Genomic DNA, 26,267 nt, shown 5'->3' on the forward strand with positions numbered 1-26,267 from the left:
CTAACCTTGCCATCCCATTATATCTCCAGATATTTGCTAATACTCCATTCCCTACCCTAATTGGGCTATCTCTTCTCTGCTTCCACACAGTGTTGGAAGCTTTGCTGACTCTGCACTTCTTATAGAGCTTACTTAACTCGGAAAAACATCATCTTCCAGCTTTTATTTATTTATTTATTTATTTTTGTCTTTTTGCCATTTCTTGGGCCGCTCCCGCGGCATATGGGAGGTTCCCAGGCTAGGGGTCTAATCGGACCTGTAGCCACCGGCCTACGCCAGAAGCACAGCAACGTGGGATCCAAGCCACGTCTGCGACCTCTACCACAGCTCACGGCAACGCCGGATCCATAACCCACTGAGCAAGGGCAGGGATCGAACCCGCAACCTCATGGTTCCTAGTCGTATTCGTTAACCACTGTGCCACGATGGGAACTCCCATCTTCCAGCTTTTTTAACTTTTTTCTTTTCTACACTTTAAAGACCACCTTTTGTCCCACTTAGTAGATTACTCCTTCCTAGAGTATACCTGCCAGGTTGACCCTTCCCTAGTCTGATTACCCACAGTTCGTTTTTTAAATGTAAGTATAGTTGATTTAAAGTGTTGTGCCAATTTCTGCTGTACAGGAGAGTGACCCCATCTCTCTCTCACACACACATATATACATGCTTTTTCTCATATTATCTTCTATCATGTTCTACCCCAAGAGACTGGGTACAGTTCCCTATGCTATACAGTAGGACTTCATTGCTTATCCATTCTAAATGTAATAGTTTACATCTATCAACCTCAAACTCCCAGTCCATCCCACTCCCTCCCGCTCTCCCTTGGCAATCACAAGTCAGTTCTCTATGTCTGTGAGTCTGTTTCTGCTTTATAGATAGGTTCATTGTGACATATTTTAGATGTCACATATAAGTGATATCATATAGTACTTCTCTTTCTGACTTCATTTGTGTGGTAATCTCAAGTTGCATCTATGTTGCTGCAAATGCCATTATGTTGCTCTTTTTATAGCTGAGTAGTAGTCCCTTGTATATATGTGCCACATTTTCTTAATCCATTCATCTGTCGATCTCTAACACCATACACAAAAATAAATTTAAAATGGGTTAAAGACCTAACTGTAAGGCCAGATACCTTAAAACTCCTAGTGGAAAACATAGGCAGAATGCTCATTGACACAAATCCAATGAGCAACAACTTGTTTGATCACCTCCTAGAATAATGACAATAAAAACGAAAATGTGGGAGTTCCCATTATAGCTCAGCAGTAATGAACCTGACTAGTATCCATGAGGATGCACGTTTGATCCCTGGCCTCACTCAGTGGGTTAAGGATCCAGCATTACCATGAGCTGTGGTATAGGTCAGGGATGCGGGTCAGAAGCCACATTGCTGTGGCTGCTGCATAGGCCAGCAGCTGCAGCTCTGATTTGACCCCTATCCCGGGAACTTCCATATACCACAGGTGTGACCCAAAACAAAACAAAAGAAAACAAAACAGTAGGACCTAATTAAGCTCAAAAGCTTTGGCACAGCAAAGGAAACCATAAAAAAGAAAAAGAGGGAGTTCCCGTCGTGGTGCAGTGGTTAACGAATCCGACTAGGAACCATGAGGTTGCGGGTTCGGTCCCTGCCCTTGCTCAGTGGGTTAACGATCCGGCGTTGCCGTGAGCTGTGGTGTAGGTTGCAGATGTGGCTCGAATCCCGCGTTACTGTGGCTCTGGCGTAGGCCGGTGGCTACAGCTCCGATTCGACCCCTAGCCTGGGAACCTCCATATGCTGCGGGAGCGGCCCAAGAAATAGCAACAACAACAACAAAAAAGACCAAAAAAAAAAAAAAAAAAAAGAAAAAGACAAAGACAATCCACAGAATGGGAGAAAATCTTTGCAAATGATGCAACTGACAAGGACCTCATCTCCAAATTATGCAAACAACTCATACAACTCAACAACACAAAAACCAAACAACCTAATGCAAAAATGGTCAGAAGACCTAAATGAACATTTCTCCAAGGAAGACATACCATTTGCCAATAGGCACATGAAAAGATGCTCAACATCAGTAATTAGTAGAAAAATGTAAATCTAAACTATAGTGAGGTACCCACCTCTTGGCAGTCTGAATGGCCATCATTAATAATTCTCCAAATACCAAATGCTGGAGAGGGTATGGAGAAAAGGGAACCCTCCTTCACCATTGGTGGGGATGTAAATTGGTACAACCACTATGGAAAACAGTATGGAGGTACCTCAGAAAACTAAATATGGAACTACTATATGACCTAGCAATCCCACTCCTATCCAGACAAAACTGTAATTGAAAAAGATACATGGACCCCTCTGTTCATTGCAGTACTATTCAAAATAGCAAAGACATGGAAACAACCTAAATGTCCACCCATAGTTCTTATTGTTTATAGCACAGTTCTCATCCATTCTAAAAAGCATTAAAAAAAAATGTATTTTAATGGAATTTATTTTTTAATCAGTGGCTTGTAGATTGATTAGAAGTGTTTCACCTTTCTAATTTGCACATAAAATAATGTATACATATATTATGGCTGTACCTGTGGCATATGGAAGTTCCCAGGCTAGGGATAGAATTGGAGCTGCAGCTGCAGGCCTACACCACAACCCCAGCAATGCCAGATCCAAGTTCTATCTGTGATCTACAGTGCAGCTTGTGGCAATGCTGTATCCTTAACTCACTGAGCAAGGCCAGGGATTAAACTTGCATCCTCATGGAGACTAATCAGGTTCTTAACCCAGTAAACCACAACGGGAACTCCTATTTTATCTCAAGTGGCGAAAAATCAGTGTATACATTGTTTATTGGTTTCCTATGATTTTCTGTATCTGATGTACTATCCTGTGTTATTGTACTTTTTAACCACAGAAATTTTTTTTTTCCGTCTTACTTTTTTTGATATCCTATAGTTTTAGGTATATAGTTGAATTTCTTGAAATTAGTGAAACTTTTTTCAGTTAAAGTTAATAAATATACTTCATGTATTTGGTTATAAAAGTACTTTTCTATTTCACTGTTCATTTTGCTTTTATTTTAAACTTTTTGTTGAAGTATTATATACCCGCAAAAAACTGCCCATCAACATACAGCTTAATATATTTTCACAAACTCAACACACCCTAGGTAATCAACACCCAGACTGAGAAACAATACATTACCAGGATCTCCGAAACCCTCTTCAGACCAGTTTCTAGTCACAAGGGGGACCCTTATATCCTGACCTGGAAAAGTATAGATTTGTTTAGCAAGTTCTGTCTTTGATAGAAATGCAGTCATGCAGCATATGCACACTTCACTGGGTTCTTTTGTTCAACAGTGCTATTTGTGAGACTCAGCCACATATAGTTGGAAATCATTCAGACTCATTCATGTGCTGACTTCGATTTTATGAGTTTATTACAATCGGTCCACTTCATTGTTGATACATACTTGGATAATTTCCAGTTTTGAGCTAATACAAATATCGCTGCCCTGCACATTCCAGGATGTGTCTTTTGTTGTATATGTGCATTAATTTCTTATGGTTAAGTATCTTGGAGCAAGCATGTTGGGTCACAGAGTGTAAATTCACTTTCAGGAGATGCCACCTGTTTTCCAGAATTGATTCTATCTCTGTTGCCACCAGCAGTATGTAGGAATCATAGCAGTTCCACATTTTCACTAATAGTTTCGCTCTTATGATAGGTGTATTATGCTATTATCATCATTACTATTTTTTGGTACAGATAAAAATAGGCTCCCAGAAGAGTTTTGGATTTTCCCTCAGAAATGTGACAGGTATTGAATACAGTCACTCTCGGCTGCATTCAAGGATTCTCATGAAAATCATTACCGGAGCTATTACCGTTATGCACTTTGGATATTTGCTCGACTATAGTTCAGTGTCTCTGTGACTAAAACATTGTATTGGGAGCTGTCTCGGGTGATGTGTTTCTGGTGACATGTCTGTAATCATTTTTGTATTTGTGAAAATTTACTGATCATTTCATGTATCATCAGAGTTACCTATCTGGCTCTCCTAACTCTTGAATTTAGAATTGGTTATGTTTGTTCCTGGGAGTTGGTGACAACTTAACACTTTGTTGATTGCCTCTTTGGATTGATCTCATTTTTTTGTTGTTTATAAATACCTCTGATCGTACCAGCATTGTTTACTGGGTAAAGTTAGAAATAAAACCCTGAACCGCACTGCTGCTATAATTACTATCTCCTGTGAATATATGTTGCAAGTGAAAGCCACGATTTGAAATCTGTGTAATGTCTCTAATGAGCTAACATTTCTCATTAATTTTTCATGTGCTCCAAGATATTTTATGTGCTTAAAGAATTAGATAATTAGCCTCTAATTCAATTTCTCTACCCTATTCTTTCTGAGAGCAACATGGTGGTCATTTTTCTTGCCAATGTTCTCCCTTACCCATGTGAATCATAAATCTATACTTTTTAATTGTTTTGAACTCCAGAGGCTTATACAGATTGTGTGACTAATTACCATAAAAATTAATGACGGCCGAGACTTGAGAATGGTGTACTCTCTTCATAGCAATGTTCCATTTACACAAATAGGCCTTAGAAAGTAACCAAAGATCAATGCAGTAGTTTCATGGAACCATGGTCAGTTTCTAACTATGTCTTTAATGGCCTGGAAACTCACAGTGCTAAGTTCAGTCTGTGATTGATTTCATCACGTTAGGAGCCTCCTGCTGAATGAGCATCTGTAAGACCTTTCTCACATGGCCATTGGGCAAAGAATACCTAGCCCTGGGATTTGCCTCTTCCACTGGTAGACTGGACACTGTTTAGGTCATTTCCTAATTGCTGCATTTAGTTTGTCTCCTGACTCCAACCTTAAGCACCTTATTACAACCTCACTGAATAATTTAAAAATCTGCTTCAGGACATGAACTCTGTCTAGTTTATTTTGTATTCCCACATGTTGACTAGATGAGTGACTTAAATAGTCACTAAAATAGTAAGTATTTATAAATAGGTATTGAAATAAGAAAACTATATGCATAGTATAATTTTAATTATATAAATGTGTACAAGCACATACAAATGCACAAATATAGAAAGAAACATCAAAATATTGAAGAGTGATTATTTGCAGGTAGTACAATAGTGGCAGTTACTTATTTCCTCTTTATATGATAGGCTCTTTCAATTTTTTCTGCATAGTCTGTATTACCATTATGATGAAAAATAGTTTTAATATAAAATTGGAAAAGTGTAATATTAAATAGTTTATCTGATTATATATTGCTCTAAAACAAATGGATTGCCAGATATTTCTCGAGCAGAGAGAAGTTTGTTTGGTATCAGTAGAGAACTGCAGTTCAGAATCTGCAGCCATGGCAAGTCACATGTACATCCCAAAACACATTTATAGAGACAAAAAGGAAATTGCGAGGGCTCTAGTAAACAAAGAGTCTGGCTTCTCACTGGCTGAGTCCTTGCCAGGAAAGAAGAGGAGTCTTTCTTCTTCCTACTGGGCTCCACTGTCCTCACAGGGCATGTGAGCACCCCCTTACTGTCTCCCAGCATGTTTAACTGAGCCTTTGGTGTATTCATTTTTTTTAATTTTCTTTTTTTGGGGGCATATGTTAGATACAGACACAGCATGATGTTCCTTAGAACTGATCTGTCAGAACGTTTGGTCAAACTGAATCTTGGTGTTACATGATTGATTGAGAAAGCAGGATTCTTCTAATTGTTTCAATATTAAATCACTGTTTCTATTGTTTCTATTAAATCACTTTCATAGAACAGAACAGTTTTGCAGTCATTCTTTGGTAGTGTAGGAATCCAAAGCTTTTTTCGGTGTTGTTTATTACGTGGCTGTAGCTGTGGCATATGGATGTTCCTGAGCCAGGAGTCCAGCCTCAGCCACTGTAGAAGCAGCACCATGTAGTTATGTTGTGAGCAAAACTGATGAGCTGACTACTCTTCGAATTTGCATCCTTTTTAATTTTCTCATCCTTTATAATCGATGTCCTATTTTATCTTTGTGGCAGATTTCAAGTATACTTTCATATTATTTTCATTTTCCCTTTTCCTCTTAGTAGTTGAAATATTTGCCTCTTAGTGTAATGATTCTTGGACCTTCCCTTTCTTTTGTGTTTCTGGTCATGATTAAAAAGCATTATCGTTCTTCTTCTTTCTCAAGCCGAAACTGTGGATATTGGAGAGTCGTTCTGGATATTCTTTCTTTATCTTGTCCACAGTAAATTACCACCAAGGTAAGACTGAATCCAAGATATCTTTAACTTCTGTTTCCTCTTTGTCCTTCCCACTGTCATTGGTGCTTCATTATTTTTAGCCTCATCTATTTTAACTGCCACGTTGCTGATCCCTCTGCTTCCAGTCTTCCCCCGACCCTCCCAACCCATCCTCCACCTTCTTCTAGAGTGATCCATCTTGCATATAAACCTGATCATGGTACTCTTCCTCTGACCTGCTTCTGTGCCTTCCGCAGATCCTCGGGTAAGGTCTATAGCATGTGAGGGCTTTTATGTTCTCCTAGGTCTCTGCCACCCTTATGGCTTTACCACTTCATATACACATCAGCCCTGACACACTCTTGCACCTTTCAGATCCACCACAGTAGTTCTTAGCTTGGTGCCTTTGACCTTGGTGTCCCTACTGTCTCCAGTGCGCTCCCTCTGCTTGTCTGATTGACACCTGCTCTTCCTGTAAAAACCCATCTCAAAGATGCATGGCCACCTTTCCAGATAAACCTGAGGTTAACCCTCTTCTGTGCCATCTTACCTGGTGTGTGCTTTAATGATTGTGTCTCTTAGGGCCCTGTTCCTGTTCCTGTTCCTGTTTGTTTTCCCCGCTAGGCTATGTGCCCCTCTGCCCCACAGAGCATATTTCCATTCTTGACCTCTTGATAATTCTCCAGAGCGTGGACGCTTGCTCTTATTTTCTGCCTGACTTTTAGGACGTGAGATCTTTGTTTTGATATTTAACACATTTCCTCTCTTCCAGAGAACACGCATTCACTTTTCCTCTTTATTTATGGCTATTGAAGATTATAGGAGACGGTGCATTCACCCACCCTACTTACTTCTTCAATTAATTCTCTAAGATGGGAAAAATAAGCAGAAGGTGTTCAATAGTGATTATGATAGTATCGTTACCAGCAGAACTGAGTTGGAATCTATAGAAGAGCCTTCTGTCTTTCAGCTTATTTCACGCTTGCCCATGTGCAGTCACAGGCAGGGAGGCTGGAAGTCTCCCCACATAGGTGACTTCGACCAGAGGGTGTGGTACCAAGGACAAGTAATGGAGGAGCTTGGGGTACTTGAAAGTTGTCAGGACCAAAAGAAAGACAAAGACAAAACCACCTATGAGCCACTGATACTGCTCCTGCACAATCTGGGCACTGAATTTGGTTAGGTGAGTCCGTTCACCTTTCTTGGGAGGAGCAAGTCCGGGAGCTGAGAGAAAGGCCTGAATTGTTCTCTCCAGTACTCCCGGAGTCAGGAGATTAAACCCTGTCTGTGGTCTGAACAGGAATGAAGGCTCGGAAATTTGCTTAAAGCAAAAGTAGCAATGCCAGTTGAAATAAAAGCTTTATTTTTTTACCTAAAAGGACAGATGGTTCAGGACTACCGCATGTATCAGGGGAAATGAGTCCTGGCCTGTGGGGCCTTGGGAGATGGGCAGAGTCTCCAGGAGCCCTGCTGCTAATATGCTACATTCTTTTTTTTTTTTTTTTTTTTTTTTGTATTTTCTAGGGCCACACCCACGGCAAATGGAGGTTCCCAGGCTAGGGATCTAATCGGAGCTGTATCTGCTGGCCTACACCACAGCCACAGTAATGCCAGATCCGAGCAGCATCTGCAACCCACACCACAGCTCACAGCAACGCTGGATCCTTTACCCACTGAGTAAGGCCAAGGATCAAACCGCAACCTCCTGGTTCCTAGTCGGATTCGTTAACCACTGAGTCACGATGATACTCCTAATATGCTACATTCTTTTGTGGGTCTTGGATCCAAACAATAAACTCTAGATCTCAGTCTAGGGAAGGATCCCAGAAGCAAGTATCCCAGTGGCAAAGGGTCCACGGAGCCTGACTCTGAAGAGTGCTGCATGGCTAGTTTAGTTCATCTTAGAGATTTTGTACAAACTAAAGGCAGTTACTTAAAATGGTTACATAATAATCAGTCCGAGACTCTGGTATAATTACAACCTAGAGCCTTTACTTGTAAGGGAGAGAGTGAAACTCACTCTTGAATCTGACATTGATGGTTGCCATCTGGTGTCCAAAGTGGGCCGGAAAGTTGTAATTACTGGACCCTCCAAAGAATGGGAGTGGAGAGCGAATGAACACAGAAGTGACAACACGTAAACTCAGGCACTTTCTTTCAGGTGCCTCCCTCCAAAGCTCTGGGAAATGAACTGAAACATAGTCACAGAGTGAACAACTGAGGGAGGACATTTGCAAAAGTGAGATCTTTAAACTGGGATTGGTTAAGACCCCTGGCTCCTTGAACTTGAGCTTCCGCTCTGACACATGTACCTTGGTGTCCCCTGACACTGGCGTATGCGCTGCTCTTGTTTTAGATCCGTAAGTGCTCGCCATCCTTCAAAAGCCAAGGATGTCATGTATGAATCTGAATGTTTTAAAGCACCCCAGATAATAAAAAAAAATTGGTAAATGATATTAGAGAAAAGACTGTCTTCCTCTTCTCTCTGCAGAGAATAGTACTTTTTTGGGGGGGGGGGCGTCATGGGAACAGACATTTAAAGAATAAGCAGCCAAAGATACAGAGGAGAAAATAGCACAGCCTCTTGTCCGTTAACAATAGCAAAATTTTCACATTAATTTCTAGGTTTTGTAGAATTTATAGGATTTGTCAGCTTGAAAAATTTAAATGTATGTGAACTATTCTCCTATTGCAGGTGACTATTATTATTCCTACTTGGATCATTGTAAATTGGTGTTTTTCTTAAAGAGGGCCTCCAAATTGTTCAAGCTGTAGGCCCACAGAACCTCTGTCTGTCCCTGAAGAGGAGATTTGGGGGGAAATATTCATCGTCTGTTATCTTCTGCTGAGGCTTGTCACTGCTCTTCAGTCAGAGACCCAGAACTGTCCCCTGGTCAGTAAACATGAATGTACCAGGGATGAAAACAGAGGATATGTTTATCCTAGTTTATGAAAACAAATGCCAAATACCTGTACGCTAGTTATGTGAATCTGACTTTGTAAAGTGTTCTAGGCAAGGCGCATACCTTTTCCCCCTTATGGATTTACTGCAAAACCCAGTATTTGATAAAAATGCCTGTACTTTAAAATGTTTATCAACTTAATATAAACTCTTTTTTTCATGGAGTTCCTATTGTGGTTCAGTAGGTTAAGAATCCAACTAGAATCCAGGAGGATGTGAGTTTGATCTCTGGCCTTGCTCAGGGGGTCAAAGGATCTGGTATTGCCTCGAGCTGTGGTGTAGGTAGCTGATGCAGCTAGGAAGCCATGCTGCTGTGACTGTGGCCTAGGTGGGCTGGGAGCACAGCTCCAATTTCACCCATAGCCTGGGAACTTCCATATGCCGCAGGTGTGGCCCTAAAAAGAAAAAGAAAAAAAAAATTCTCTTTTCAGGCTGTGATTCCCTTTCATTTTTTCCTTCAGTTGTTAATAAACTGAGATAATTAGATTTAAAATAAATGTAGATAGTATTTACTCAAAGAGCTTAATGGGCTGTGTGTCAGATGTGTTTTCTTATTTTCTCTTCTTTCACCACCCCCACCCAATGTTGAAATGTCTTCTTGCCTCTGTTTCACATTGACGTTCCAAGCTCTTTTATTTCAGACATCTAGATTACCTTTCTGTAATTGTATGTTGATGGGTCTGACTTAATCCATCACTTTGATTTACTTCCCGAGGGGAGGTTCTTGCTTTGCTTTTCTCTTTCCCCCTTCAGACCCACCAAGATTTGCACAGTTGTTACCAACCGTGGTCTCTGGAGTGATGATTTAGTTTTGGGGGCTAATAACGTTTTACTGTAACTTAAAAGGGAGACTGAAGATGCTTGGCAGATGCTGAATATTCACCTGTATTTTATCTCACGTTACCTGTAAAACCCCAGGCTGTTACTTAAATTTAAGGGTTCTTCCTAAAGAGTACAGAGAATCTGGAACGAGTTAGTGTTACTGAGGTTTTTGTGCATGGTGCCAGATTTTAAAAGCTGTGTAATATTGAAATTTTACCACTTCTATAAAGTGTTTCCCAATAATTTTAGTCCACACCGATGGCTCCTCTTCATGATTGCCTGAGGCACATACTGTTACTAGCATTTATGCCTTGACGAAGCTCTGAAATTACTGGACCTATACATCTTGGAATTTATCTCCTCCCTGAATGCCCTTAAAGCTGTATTGTTTTGAGTACGTTATTCGTTCCTAGCAAGGTATTTGGAAATATGGAAAGTATGATGTAATCTTGAGAACTCTTTAATATCAGCAGATAAGCAGAATAGAAATATACAGAAAGCCCCTTTTAGTGATTGAATGGCCCAAGGGTTAGTGAAACTTGCCTGTAACTTGGCTGCATTTTTTAAAATAATCCAAATAATTTGCCAAGCAGAATGGGTACAAACCAACTTGGGAACATGGGGACAGCCAAGTCATTAAGGGACATGGTGGTGGTGGCCATCCAATTTTTTCTAAAGGTGAGGGAGCCTCCACCACCTGAGTTAAGATCTCTTTGGTCCTCTTTCGTGCTGATTAATGATGAAAAAGTTATCGTCCTTAGGCTGTGAGATTTCTTATCTCCATTGGTAAGAACATGTCTGTTGTGAGATTAATAACTTTAATCGACTAAATGCTATTAGTCTTTAATGCATCTAAGTCACTTCCCCTGTCTTGTTTTCAAACTCAGCAAGTACATGACAGTACAGTGGATTTACATATTAAGTGTTCGGGGGGGGTGTGCCTCTTAGACCAATGTATAATTTGAAATTTGCATATAATCAAAATTATGCTTGGATGTTGTTGAATCACTTTTAAATCACTGGAATTCAGATCATTAAACGTTTAAAACATGATTTGATTTCCTCCCTCCTGTCCCTCCCTTTCTTCCTTCTCTCTTCCCTCCCTTTTTATCTTCTCCCTTCTCCTTACCTTCCCTCTTTTTCCTTCCTTCCTTCTTTCCTTTCTCTTCCTTCCTTCCTTCCTTCTTTCCTTCCTTCCTTCCTTCTTTCCTTCCTTTCCTTCCTTTTCTTTCTTTCTTTCTTTCTTTCTTTCTTTCTTTCTTTCTTTCTTTCTTTCTTTCTTTCTTTCTTTCCTTCCTTCCTTCCTTCCTTCCTTCCTTCCTTCCTTCCTTCCTTCCTTCCTTCCTTCCTTCCTTCTTTCTCTTTGTTTCTTCTTTTTGATCCCTGGGCCAGTTGGAATCTAAGATTTCTTTCAGGGATGGAACTGAGGGCAGTGGGGACCCAAAGACCTTCACCCAATATTACATTACAGTGCTCAAGAGCATGTGATTTGGAGTCCTGTGATTTTTTTTTTTAGGGGGGAAATTTTATATCTTATACTTCCTAGCAATGTGTTACTTACTGTAAAATTTAAATACTGACAGGATATTGAAAAATGCAATGAGGTAAAATTGGTAAAGTTATGGGCACAGGGCATAGCATGTAAGTGCTGTTTAAATGGAAGCCATCAAAACAAGCATTCGATTATGATTTAGACTCCACAGTAAGTTAGTCTGTCTCTAGAAGCCAATGAAGTAGTCATGTGGGTGTAATTGCTTTGATTCCTCCTCCTTGTAACCATTTGACTTGACAGTATCACTTCTGGGGATTCAGTGTATTTGTGTCTGCCATGAAGGAATAAATTCTCTATCCAAAATTGATACTAAATTTAAGAGCCAGATTTTATACCTTAATAAATTCTTCTTGGGCATGAAGTCTATGTTTGAAGGTTTTTGGGAGAGATGTTGCTAATTTTCATTACATGTATGCTGTAAGGGGCTGGTAGGACTTTACATATAAAGCGTAAACGAGACAGTCTTGAATTTTAGCTTCCTTCTGGTAGAAAGAGGATGGAGGGCAGATCAAACCCATAAATTCCTACTTTTCTCGGTCATTATAATTAAATTTTGTTTTCATACTCAGGACTTCTTTAGCTCAGTCTCTTAATTATTTATTTAAGGACTATAAACAAGCACTTGGAAAGAACCTTGTAGTCTGTTTAGGAAACGAGGAATTCCTTTGCAGTATGAATTATTTCATGCTCTAATTTATCTATTTTTAAGTAAGATGTTCAGATACTTTAAAAATACTGTTCATAATGTGAAAGATTGGTCTATAGAAAAGAGAGTACCTCTTCAAAGTTGTTTTCAAAATTCCCCTCCTATCTTCCTTCGAGAATCTGTCCAACCTATGAATCTTCCTCCCCTGCCCACATAATTCTATAATGCTGCAAATAAATTCTGCCAAAAAAGCTGATTTTAGTAGTTCTCAAGTACCTCCTTAACTATGGGTTATTTTGTACAGAGAGAGAACCTGAGTGAAGTTTGGACTTTTTTTCTTCTTTCAGGGTAGCCAGGAATAAGACCCGAATGTGTCTACATATGTTCATATGCATGTGTGTATGTGTGTGTGTATATATGTGTGTGTGTGTGTGTGTGTGTTTATAAACTTAGGTATTTTTACAATTCCTTTTCCTTCCCATAAGTAGGAAGACTTGTTAGTGGAACATTTGAATTCACTGAGACTTTACTATTCTAAAGTAGAAAGATAGTAGAGGGGGGAATAGAATAGAACAAGCCAAAAAACCCCAAGGAAACAAACAAAAAGCATTCAGTGGGAGCTGTGAATGAAAAAGGCAGTTTATTTATTTATTTTTAATTTCAGCTTTATTATGTATAAATGACAAAAATTATAAGAGCTTGAAAGTGTACACTGTGAAGGGTGTACCTGTTGATATACCTATTTTTTGAAAGAATTCTCCACATGATTTATGATCACATTCATGTGGATATGGGCCCATATTGCTCTTTTTTAAGTAAGAACATATAAGTTATATATTCTCGTGGAAAATTTTGGTTATTCAATACAGTGTTATCAGAATGGTGTTTGTGGAATATCTATTAAAAAAAAAAGTTGAAGCTCATTAAAAACAGAGTGTAGACAAGTGGTCGCAATGGCTGGGAGGTTAGGGAAATAGGAAGAGGTTGGTAGGTAAAACGTTCCTGGCTTTCTGCTATAAGATGAACAAGGTCTGAGGATCTGATGTATAAAAGTCGATCTGTTATATTTTTATTATTTTAAATAATGCATATTTTCTGGCAAAATACATTTCCCCCATCAATTTTAACACCTTGAACTTGTGACCTGTGAGAACGTTATGAAGATAAATTAGTGAAATGTATTTTGACACTTTAAAACAGCAGAATGATTTCATCCTTCAAAAATGTCTGACGTGTGCTTCTGTTTTTTCAGCTGTTGCACATTAGAGAACTTTCATCATGTTGAAGGTGTGCTAGTTTTACACATGTTTTAGGTGCTCATAGAGTTGAAGTTGAGGGTCACTTTTGTCATCAATCCTCCGTAGTGTCCCCACTGAACCCAAATTTTCTAAGGCTCTTCCAATTTGTAAGCCCTTCCTCAATTCATACTCTCTATGTGAACTTGGTAGAATTTATTAGCGCCACCAGAAAGCCTTTTTTTTTTTTTTTTTGACAGAAACCTTAGAACACATAAATTATTTCTTATTTTGCATACCTTCAAGCACAATCATTTATGGTCTGTACCATGAATTAGCAACCACACTTATTTTTGAGCACTTAACTGTTGAAAAAGCTCACTGTGGAATTTTCCAAATTAAGTAAGTATAAGGTACACAAAGGGTATTACAAATGGTTATTGTCAGGAGTTCCCGTCGTGGCGCAGTGGTTAACGAATCCGACTAGCAACCATGAGGTTGCGGGTTCGGTCCCTGCCCTTGCTCAGTGGGTTAACGATCCGGCGTTGCCGTGAGCTGTGGTGTAGGTCGCAGACGCGGCTCGGATCCCGCGTTGCTGTGGCTCTGGCGTAGGCCGGTGGCTACAGCTCCGATTCAACCCCTAGCCTGGGAACCTCCATATGCCGCGGGAGCGGCCCAAGAAATAGCAACAACAACAACAACAGACAAAAAGACAAAAGACAAAAAAAAAAAACAAAAACAAAAACAAATGGTTATTGTCAGCCGAGGACTTCAGGCGCCCTCAAAGCGTGCTTTTCTTTGGTGGATTTGCTAAGATTTGCAAGCTATGGAACTGGTCCAGAAGTGGACTGATCCTCCTCAGGAATAGACACGCAATAGCCACACTCACAGCAGGGCTGAGTAAGATTGGCCTGCCAGCACATTCATCTGCAATAAGAAATACAATTGACTCGGACCAGCAAAACTAGTGAAGTCACTCCCTACAGACTCACATACAAGAGGAGACATCATCATTCGAAAGTTGCCTTCAATCAGAACAAGGGGAGACTTGTTCCAAGGCTTTATTCTGGGCCGTTGTGTATTAATACCTAAATTTATTTTCACAAGGTGATGTATTTCCCCCTTTGTGTAAGTTCTTGATGGGGAGAGGCCACAAGAGTTCCATGATGTCTCCAGTCTGGACCTCTCATCTGAACTTCTGATCCATGTATCTGACTGCCTCCCTGCATCCTTCCACCTGGATGCCTAATAGATGTCTCACATTTAAGCCTGCATTCTCATCCTCAGTTCACTGCTCCTTTAAATCAACTCTCTCTTCAGTCTTCTCTCTCTCGGTTGATGGAAACCGAGGTTCATCCTCAGACCCCCACTTCTGGCCTTTAATAATCTCTTAAGTCTGGCTTCAGTAAACACCCAGAACTGGCCACTTCTCTCGGCCCCCCTGTCACAGCCCTGATCTCTGTCACTATTGTCTTCCATCTGGACTATTGCAGTGCCTTCACGTCTGATCTCCTTGCTTCTGACCTTGTACCCCCTACAGTCTAATTTCAACAGAGAGGCTTGAATGATCCTCTTAATACATGTCATATCATGTAACTCCTGAGCTGTGAAGATATAATTCAAATCCACCATCTAGACTTAGGAATGTATAGGATCCGAGTACTATATATTTACTCTTGAAATGAAAGTGAGTAGCAGAGTTAGCATGACCATGTACCTGGTGTATAACCCAGAGTTCTCTAAATTAATGTATATGCAGATTACAACCTTTCTTAAAGGGAAAGTTACACAAACATGCTGATTTGAAGCTCACATATATTCCTAAAACTCAACAGTAATAAAAGACAATTGTTGAGGCTTCAGAACAACAAAACTTTTTTTTTTTCTTTTTTTTTTTTTTTTAAGGAGGAATCCCTGACTGACATTGGTTAGGATAACTAGGAAATGGTGATATTAGAAAGTGAGCAACTTTTAGTCAGTTTTATTATTGTTCTTAAATTTTCTACCGATAATGCACCCCTTTATTACCTGCATCCAGGGTAGCCCACTCTCATTGTTACACCTTAATATACTGCTGGCTCAGGCTTTATTCTGAATGTTACAGGGGTCACTAAAGATTTTTAAGTAGGAAAGTGCATCACAATTTAGGACTGTTCATTGAGCATTTATAATATTAAATTGAGACTGTCAATCTGATCTTTTAAATGATTACCTGAGGGTAAGAGCTAATTTGTTTGTAGTATTTTTGTCCTGTTTCTTGAGCTGGATAATTATATCTTATAAGGCCAGGGCTGTGTTTCTATTTCTTTGGTATTCTTTGTAATATTCTGTACTATCTTTTATATTCAGTAGGTGCTGTGTAAATGCTTAGTGACGTCTATGCAGATTCTGAATTATTAGTCCAATGCTAGACTGCAGGGTAGAAATGAACTTGAACCCAGAGCGGGCTGGCTTTCCTAGTTATCTAGAGCCATGTCTCTTTCTTAGCCAGATCCGAGTGGAGTGAAGCCTGCCTCTGCTAGTGTGAAGGGTTTACCACAAAACAGTTATCTTGGAAATGTAGTCAGTCTTTCTCACGTCAAATTCAGTATAGATGTAAAAGCTCTAATACTGTATATGAGTTAATTCTTGACAATCTGCTGTCCAGGTAGTGATAAAAAATATACAGCTGATCAAATCACTACGTTTTGCATGCATTTCTCATTAAAAACACCTGCATTGGAGTTCCTGTTGTGGTGCAGTGGTTAACGAATCTGACTAGGAACCTGGCCTTGCTCACTGGGTTAAGGATCCGGCGTTGCCATGAGCTGTAGTGTAGGTTGCAAATGCAGCTCGGATCCCGTGTTGCTGTGGCTCTGGTATAGGCTGGTGGCTATGGCTCTGATTCGACCCCTAGCCTGGGAACCTCCATATGCCGCGGGAGAGGCCCTAGAAAAGGCAAAAAGACAAAAAACAAAAACAAAAACACCTGCATTGAATTTTTCACTAGTTACTATTTCTAATTCAGACTTGAAAACTGCCGTGTTTCCTTATGAATAATTTAGAAAATAGACAAGATAATTGAAATCAAAAGGCCAGCCCTCCCTTCTTTCTAGTTGTGTGACTTAGAACTTTGAGACTCTGCCTTTGTTTTTTCCTATGGAAAATGGAGATAATCATACTTATGTCAAAGAGCTAGTGTAAAGGTTGTTGTAAAGCTCCTAAAAGTATCTGGCATGTAATAAACACTATAAAAGTACTTTCTATTATTTATAGTAATATTATGCAGATGGCTTTCAGGGTAGGGTGATTATTTGGTGGGTGCATTTATGCCTAACTCGGCCTTCTAAACTGCTCTTGTTTTGTTACATCCATTTACTGAGCAACTTTCTACCATTACTGACCTTGAAAAATCTGTATCCAGGGATACTGAAAAACATACCCTTTATCATTTTTAAAAAAATGGAATTAATTCTAGAGATATCTCCATTGCATTTGTAAATCCCAAGCTACCTAACCAAATAAATAAAAACTATAAATAGTTTTAGAGCCTTATGCTCACATGTAAGACCACACGTGCATGTTTGTACCCTATTCATCTTCATTGTTGAAAATTTGCTGAGAGAGGGCTTGTCACAAATGAACACAAGGCCCAAATGTTTCCTTTTTGCATATTGTTAACTCTGAGGATAAAGATATGACATAAAGCTTCTCCCTCCCTCCCTTTCCTCCCTCTTTTCCTTTTTCCCTTCTTCTCATATGTATTTATTAGGAAGATACTACCTCTCATACATTATCTTAGATTCAGGGGATATCATAGTGAACATGTCAGCCATAGTTTCTATTCTGTCTCATAGGACAGTTTAGTAGAGATGACAGATGATAAATAGCGACAACAAGAAAGATACAGATGTATGCATAATTATAAGTTGTATTTAACACTTTACCATGTTTCCATTTTCTCACTGAAAGGACAAATGGTGTTCTGGGGAAATTTATTTGGATATAATTTATTACATAAAATATATCATTCTGTATTACATCAAAATAAATAAAATACCTAGGAAAAAGTTTTTAACCAAGGAGGTGAAAGACATACGTACTAAAAACTATAAGGCATTGATTAAATGAAATACAAATAAATGGAAGATACTCCCTGTTCATGGATTGGAAGAATTAATATTGTTAAAATGTCTCTACTATCCAAAGCAATTTATAGATTCAATGCAATCTCTATCAAAATTCTAATGACATTTTTCACAGAACTGGAACAAATAGTCATAAATGTTGTATGGAATCACAAAAGACCCAAGTAGCCAAAACAATATAGAGAAAAGAACAAAGCTGGAAATGTCATGCTCCCTGATTTCAAACTATATTACAAAGCTACAGTCATCAAAACAGGTATGGTACTGGGGTAAAAATAGACACATAGATCAATGGAACAAAGTAGAGTGCAGAAATAAGCCCACACATACATGGTCAATCAATTTATGACCAAGGAGCTAAGAATGTACAATGGGAAAAGGAAAGTCTCTTCAAGAAATGGTATTGGGAAAACTGGACAGCTACATGCACAACACTGAAACTGGACCATTGTCTTACACCTTACAGTCTAAGTCAAAATGAATTAAAGACTAGAATGTAAGTCCTGAAACCACCAAAGTCCTAGAAGAAAACTTTGGTGGTAACCTTCTTGACATAGGTCTTGGTGATGATTTTTTTAGATTTGACATTAAAAGCAAAGACAGCAAAAGTGAAAATAAGCAGGACTACATCAAGCTAGAAAGCTTAGGCACAGTGAAGGAAACCATCATCGAAATGAAAAGGGAAAAAATAATTGCAAATCATATGTCTGATAATGGGTTAATATTTAAAATATATAAATAACTCATACAACTCAATAGCCCCCCCATAAATAAAACAAAACAACCCACTCAGTTAAAAAGTAGTCATAAGATCTGAATTGATATTTTTTTTTCCCAAAGAAGGCATACAGATAACCAAGAAATACAAGAAAAGGTACTTAAGATCTCTAATTATCAGGGAACTGCAAATCAAAACCACAGTGAAATTTCATCTCACATCAATTAGAATGGCTGTTATCAAAAAAAAAAAAACAAAAAAATGACAAGTTTTGGCAAAGATGTGGAGCAAAAGCAAGACAACCCTTGTGTCCTGTTGGTAGGAATGTAAATTGATGCAGCCACTACGGGAAACTGCATGAAGGTTCCTCAAAAAATTAAAACTGATTTCGTGATCAAACAATTCCACTTCTGGGTATTTATCTGAAGAAAACCAAAAGACTAACTCAAAAAAAAAAATCATACTTACTCCATGTTCACTGCAGCATTATTTACAATAGACAAGACATATGTGCAACCTAAGTGCTTATCTACAGATGAATGGATGAAGACAGTGTGGTGTATATTCACACACATACTGGAATATCATTCACCCATGAAAAGAAGGAAATTTTGTCATTTTTGATAACAGGGATGGATGGACCTTGAAGGCATTGTGCTAAATAAGTCAGAGAAAGACAAATATGGTATGATCTCACTTGTATATGAAATCTAAAACAAAAACAAAGGCAAGTCTGAACTCATAAGATCAGAGAACAGGCTCATGGTTGCCCAAAGCTGAAGTTGGTGGGGTGGGTGAAATGACTAAAGGGGTTCAAAGGTATAGACTTACCATTATAAAATAAATGAGTCCTGGGGATATAATGTATAGTTTGGTAGCTATAGTTAAGAATGCTGTATTGCATATTTGAAAGTAGCTGAGAGAGTAAATCTTAAAAGGTCTCTTCACAAGATTAAAAAAATTGTAATTATGTGTGGTGATGGATGTTAACTAGACTTTTTGTGATCATTTTGCTGTATATACAAATACTGAATCACTATATTGTACACCTGAGATGAGTATGTTTTGTCAGCCATGTCTCAATTAAAAAAAAGAAAAAAAATCCAAACAGCATTTTCTTCAAATTCTGTTTTTGAAGATGAATGCAAAAATTTATCCCACTTCCATTTCTACTTAATACTGCATATTAGATTTCATAATACATAATGTATGCTGGTTTTGTATTTTGCAGCAATATTTACATCTCCTTTTGAAGCGGAATAGACATAACCTTATTTTTCTTTTTCTTCAGTATTAATTATTACATAGGATGTAAAATATTTATACTAAGAAAATGTCTTCAGGAACACAGGGGCTTATATAAAAAATAACTACTGAGCCTGAATCTGGTTAGGAGTTTAAAAGGTACACGTACTCTTTCATCTATCAGTTTCCCTCATTTACAAAATAAAAGAACTTGTCTCGAAGTCCCTTTGAGATTCTAACTGCTACAAATTATTAGAGAACTATTTTTATATTAAAACTTAATGCACAATTAATGGTTCCCAGGGGGTTTGAAATAGTTTTTATGTTAGTAAAAATATACCAGTCCAAAGGGTCTCATATTATTCTAGTTCTATTTGTCCTTATAACAGAAGATCAGTGCCAATCTCTTGAGAACATATCTCATTGGTAGACAAAGTTTTTTCTTCTTATATGTGGCAACATGAGAGGCCAGAAACTTATGCCCATTCTGGGGCTTACTGGGATCTACTTTTATTCATATGTTGGTAATAGCTGTATTTTCTAATAAGGTGGTTACATCTGTTTTCAGTTTGATTTTTTCCCCTATAAATGGATAAAAAAGTGGTTTGCGACTCATGACAGAAGTCTGTACTGTATCTTTCCAAACAAGTAATATTATGATACTTGGTAATCCCTTTGTGAAAGCTTTATAAATGTTGATGGCTTGGAAATGATATTAAGAGTAAACCAAAAGCCTGCTTATATTCCATACTGTTTAAAAACAGTCGCCTTATGAAAATGCAACTAAATTAGAAAGTTTTCCATGTTTATAAGAATGCCCAGGACTTAGTGATTTCCATCCATAACTAACAGACAACAGGATGAAGTTTTAGTAATATGTCTTAACCTCTCTATGGTATGTCTTAACTTCACCCAAAATATACCATACATTTAATAAAAAATTTATTTCACTTTTATGTCTACTTAACACTGTTGCATTTCATTGTTAAACTTGAGATGCTATACAATCCTTGTTTTTTATTTTTTTCTCCTTCACATTAAATATTATTTATGTCCACATTATGTGTTTGTCCTTTTAACAAATGTTCCGTCCATTTGTCCGATTTTCCTTGTCCTTGTCCTTCTTTAGTCTTTTTTTGTGTGTGTCTTTTTTTTTTTTTTTTTTTTTTTCTATTTCTTTGGGCCGCTCCCGCGGCACATGGAGGTTCCCAGGCTAGGGGTCGAATCGGAGCTGTAGCCACCGGCCTACACCAGAGCCACAGCAACGCGGGATCCGAGCCGCATCTGCAACCTACACCACAGCTCACGGCAACGCCGGATCGTTAACCCACTGAGCAAGGGCAGGGACCGAACCCGCAACCTTATGGTTCCTAGTTGGATTCGTTAACCACTGCGCCACGACGGGAACTCCCTCCTTCTTTAGTCTTTAAATCAGACGTTATCCTCAAAAGTTATGTATCAGTCAAATTTATCAAATGCTTTCTCAGACAGTAAGGTCTTTTCATTTCCTTGAGTTAGGCAGCCATGTTCTATGTTTAAGACATTAAAATGTCAACACTCATTATTAAAATATGTGCTCTGTTTATGGTCAGATATTAGCTATAATCACACTGATTTCTGTAGCCATATGGACAGATCTGATGAGCAGGATGATTCATTCGTTTCTGTTCAAGCATGACAGATAACTCAGAACTCATTCTTCAAAATATGGTATCTGCTTCTTTAGACAATTTTTCTTGACATATGCTGTATTTCATATGTAGAATTCCAGGTTAAAAATTGAGGAAATATATCATTTGATTTATGGGGAAATTAACTGTTACAGGTTTTGTTTTTGTGCTCAGTTTATGATAACACCGCAAGTTTTTCTTTGTAAAATACCACTTTCAGCGTGTTGCTCCTCTGCTTAAAGCCCTTCAGTAGTTTTCCATTTAGGTCTTTAGGATAAAATCCAAATGACATAGCCTGACTTTGTGACCATACACAGTGTGCCCCGACACAAGCTTCCTACCTCATCTGCTTCTCCTTTTTCTGAATGCTTAACTGTAGCCAGTTGGGTGAACCCATGTCCTCAACATATGTGGAGTACTTCTGTCTCTGTATTTTCCCAGGTCTTCTGCTCTACCTAGAATGAGTTCGTGTCTCATTTTCATTTATAGAAAACTTAAGTGACATTCACGGATAATTTTTTTCACGTTACCTATGAGGACATTGTTGAAATATTCAATTAAGAGAAGAAAAGGAAATTTAGTTGCAGAGGAGCGAAAACATTTGAATATCTATTTGGCAAGTGATGTGATGGGTACTTTCCATACATTATGTCAACAAGGGCTCCCTGTTTCTTGCATTCCTATAATATTCTTTTATTTAAGAAGACATTGTCGTTATCATCATTGTGACAACCTCATGGACATGGGGACATATCCCACCTTTATTATGTGTAGAGCGTTCTGTCTGCTTTGGGGACAAAAGTAAAGGAGACATGGTTCTTGACCCCAGAGGAAAGACAGAAAGATTTATTAAAAACAAACAATGCACAACACATGCCAAAAATTCAGTAAATCATAGTTCATAGAAGAAGTGTAATTACTAAATAGTGACTAAAAATATACACATCAGCGCTCAGTACTTGGGAGTTACCGTTGTGGCTCAGCAGGTTAAGAACCCAACCCTGTATCTCTGAGGAGGCGAGTTTGACTCCTGGCCTCACTCAGTGGGTTAAGGATCTGGCGTTGCTGCAAGCTGCTGGTATTGCTGTGGCTGCAGCTGTGATTTGACCCCTAGCCTGGGAACTTTCACATTCTGCAGGTGTGGTTGTAAAAAGAAGGAAAAAAAAAAAAACAAAAGAACAAAAAAACAACCTCACTACTTAGAAGAGTACTTTGAATAATAAGCATTTGTTTTATGAATGAATATAATTGCCTCACACTGTTAATTATACGATAGTATGTCTTAGCCATTCTCCTCATCCTTGAGGGCAAAAAGAAAGGGATACTTTTTACGGAGAATGATGTTATTGGACAATATCTGTTTGATTAATTGATCTGTGACAAATGTTTTTGTTTATTTTGAATAGGTTTGCTGTAGCCTCATACCAAGCTCTGCTCAATGAGTTTATACATACTTACAAGGGAAATTGTTCATGATGAGGTATAGTCTTAAAGGATTTATGAATCACAGAAAGATCTGAGGTGGATTAAAGATTAGGATAATTTAGGAGTTCCCTTCATGGCTCAGTGGTTAACGAACCCAACTAGTATCCATGAGGTTGTGGGTTCAATCCCCGGCTTTGCTCATTGGGTCATAGATCCAGCTTTGCCATGAGCTGTGGTGTAGGTCATAGACCCAGTTCGGATTCTGTGTTGCTATGACTTTGGTGTAGGCTGGCAACTACCGCTGCGATTCGACCCCCAGCCTGGGAATACCCATATGCCGAGGATGAGGCCCTAAAAAGACAAAAAAAAAAAGTGTGGTTTAGAAGTAATTGTATATGTTAATCCCAACCTCCTCATTTATCCGTCCACCCCCTCGTTTCCCCTTTGGTAGCCATTATTTTGGTTTCTGAACCTTTGAGTCTGTTTCTGTTATGTAAGTTCTTTTGTATCACTTTTAAAATTAGATTCTACATTGGATAAATAACAATCTAATTGTATAACAACTGTGACAATTGTTTAATGATAACAATCCTCCTGTGTAGCACAGAGAGGTCTATTCAATATTCTGTAATAATCTATATGGGAAAAGACTCTGGAAAAAATGGAGTATGCATATGACATATCTAATTGATTTACTTGGCTCTACACCCAAAACTAACACAACATTGTAAGTCAACTATACTCTAATAATTTTTTTTTTAAAAAGAAGTAATTGTAGTAAGTTCACCTAAGCAGTACCTGTCCAACTTGTCCTGTTTGTTTAATGAGGACTTGTATTTCCTGTGGTAGAACACAGGACTGGAAGGTTTCCTTGTTCACGGTAGGACATTGATACTGTATTATAACCCAGTTTCTTAATATTTTCTCGACTAGTTTTCAAGAATACACTACTTAAATTGGTTCTAACCTGAAATATTTTTTCTTTTTAAAATTTTTCTTTTTTTCTTTTTTATGATTTTTAATTTTTCCATTATAGTTGATTTGCAGTGTTCTGTAAATTTCTACTGTACAGAAAAGTGACACATTTATATATATATATAGAAGCAGGATCTCATTGCTTTTCTCTGTTCTTAAAAATACAATAATTACGTTTCCCATTTTTTGTACTTATTTTATCATTGCTGGCATTGGAATTATTTTTCGATAATTAAGGTACTGCAATATATATTTCACTATATAATATATAATTACAGTATATTCCACACCCAATATGTTGAAATTTGATTTGATAATTTGCTAATTATCTTTTATAAATTGGATATTGAGAGAAATCAAGAAAGATAGAATGGAGGGAAAAGGAGTCACAATATTGCCTTTTGTGTGTGTAGTTTTTACAGGTTCTTTTCGTTTCTCTTGTAAGGTAGAACTGTCTATCATACTTGTGCATATAAAAATCTCTGCATAACTAGTTTTTGGACCCTGTAATCTCATTTTGAATATATCATTCCAAAATAGAAAAATTGAAATTTGAGCTTGGGTTACACTAGCACTTTGTTCTGAATCTACTATAATAAGTGGATCTAGGGAAATTGTGTCTTGGAAACAAATCTCACACCAGTACAGAAAGTGACCAAGTCATGTCCTTAGGCAAAGCCAACTACTGCACCAGGAAGTAGAGGTTGTATAAAGCTGGACATGTTTCTAGTATCACTCACACTTCTCTTTTTCTCTTATAGGTATTAAAATGGGTAGAGGAAGCAGTGCAGGCATCCAAAGTTCACCTCTTGTCAACAGATCATTTGGAACAGGCTGTAAACACTTGGAAAATTCCTTTTGATCCCAGCCTAAAAGAGGTGACTGTGTCTCTGAGTGGCCCTTCTCCCGTGATTGAAATTCGCAATCCTTTAGGTGAGATCTATTGAAGATTCATACCATAAAATACAAAATCCATGAAAAGTAAGACTTTTTTGCACACTTCAGTCAAATTAATGCTAACTTTATGAATAAATTCAGTAAATTAAAAAGTGATGAGAGATGTTTAAAAGATAAACTTGAATTTTTTTTAAGTTATAAATATTGTTTTTGGTGTTCTTTTTTTTTTTTGGTCTTTTTAGGTCTGCAGGTGTGGCATATGGAAGTTCCCAGGCTAGGGGTCAAATTGGAACTGTAGCTGCTGGCCTACGCCACAGCCACGGCAACATGGAGTCTGAGCCTCATCTGCAACCTACATTACAGTTCATGGGAACACCAGATCCCTAACCCACTGAGTGAGGACAGGGATCGAACCTGCGTGCTCATGGCTCCTAGTCAGGTTCATTACTGCTGAGCCATGGTGAGGACTCCAATATTGCTGAATTAACATGAGATTCAAAAAGCTAAAACTCCTTAAATAGTTAAAACAGATCATATTTAAGAACATAATTGTAGCTAAACTATCCAAAAGAAAAAGTATTTTAGTTGAAGCTCATATCATATTTTCCTAATCTTTATATGAGGAAATACTTCACAGTAACTTATTCTGTGAAATTCTATATTTTATATTATTTTCAAGTAAATCACATAAAGACACTTGTTTTAAAACAAGTGTCTGATTTTACAATATTATTTTCTTAAGAATATTTTATTTTACAGAAGACAATTTAAAAAAAAAACAAATTTATATTCTCATTAGAATAATGTTTTAATTTTACTTTGTTTTTTTTCCCATTGCTATTTGAATATTACAATAGGACTTATATTGAAAAGTAATCTAATAATGACAGAAAACTCATTTTTCATAATGTTTGCATTTAGAAATTTTTTTTACCAATTGAAGTTTGTAAAATATTTTTATTTCCATTGTAGGTTTAGTATGTGTTACTTTTTTTTTTTTTAACCTCTTTGTGAATATTTGTAAATGGGGACGGAGCCACTGTCTTTGTTAGTATATTTGAGGCTTAGAAAATAACTAATACCTTAAAGAAAACAGCATATGAAATTGTGCTCAAAGGCTTCATCCACACTAATGGTCAAGTTGAAATTTATAAACAAGTAAAATCTGTTTTTATAGGTTTGGCCTTAGAAATTGACTTATCTTTTTAGGTAGCATTCTTCTAGTAACATCTGTGCTACCTACCCAGGAAAGATTTGTGTTTTTTAAGTATCTCCTGGATACTTAAAAGTACCTGTGCCCATTTCTACTACTTTGAAAAGACATTGACATTTTAAAAGTCATTTATAATGATGGCAAAGCTTTTGATGCAAACATAGGATTCTGATAACTGATTTATTTATAGAATTGCAGAAGTAATTGCAAAGTACGGTGACTACATAAATTCACTATGGCTTAATTCCAAATTTTCTTTTCTTCTTATGTTCCAATTATTAGATACTAATTTTTTTAACATTTTTTGTATGATGCAGGAGATGGCATCATGTCACTTCATTACACTTTCTCCTTTAATTATTCTTATGACAAGGAAAAGCCTTCTCCTACACTTCAGGGAAAACTGAAGTTTTACTTCAGGAATATGCCCAGGGCTCTCATGTTAGTGATACATTTAGTGATCTCCAAAAAGACATTTATTCAGATTTGCTTTTTTTTTCCGTCTATTAAATCTAAATGTCTAGTGACTG

The 26,267-nt window shown here is 37.7% G+C and overlaps 1 protein-coding gene across 2 annotated transcripts in view; it reads left to right on the forward strand.

The window, feature by feature from the left end:
- The window catches only part of HMCN1 (hemicentin 1), a 492,489-nt gene that overhangs the window by 156,505 nt on the left and 309,717 nt on the right, over positions 1-26,267 (forward strand). For both annotated transcript variants that reach the window (XM_021102638.1, XM_021102639.1), the window contains exon 5: positions 24,389-24,560. In XM_021102638.1, the coding sequence (XP_020958297.1) occupies positions 24,389-24,560 (172 nt within the window). The remainder of the gene's footprint in view (positions 1-24,388; positions 24,561-26,267) is intronic.

The sequence above is a fragment of the Sus scrofa genome, chromosome 9, assembly GCF_000003025.6.
Source record: "Sus scrofa isolate TJ Tabasco breed Duroc chromosome 9, Sscrofa11.1, whole genome shotgun sequence".
NCBI classification, from domain to species: Eukaryota; Metazoa; Chordata; class Mammalia; order Artiodactyla; family Suidae; genus Sus; species Sus scrofa.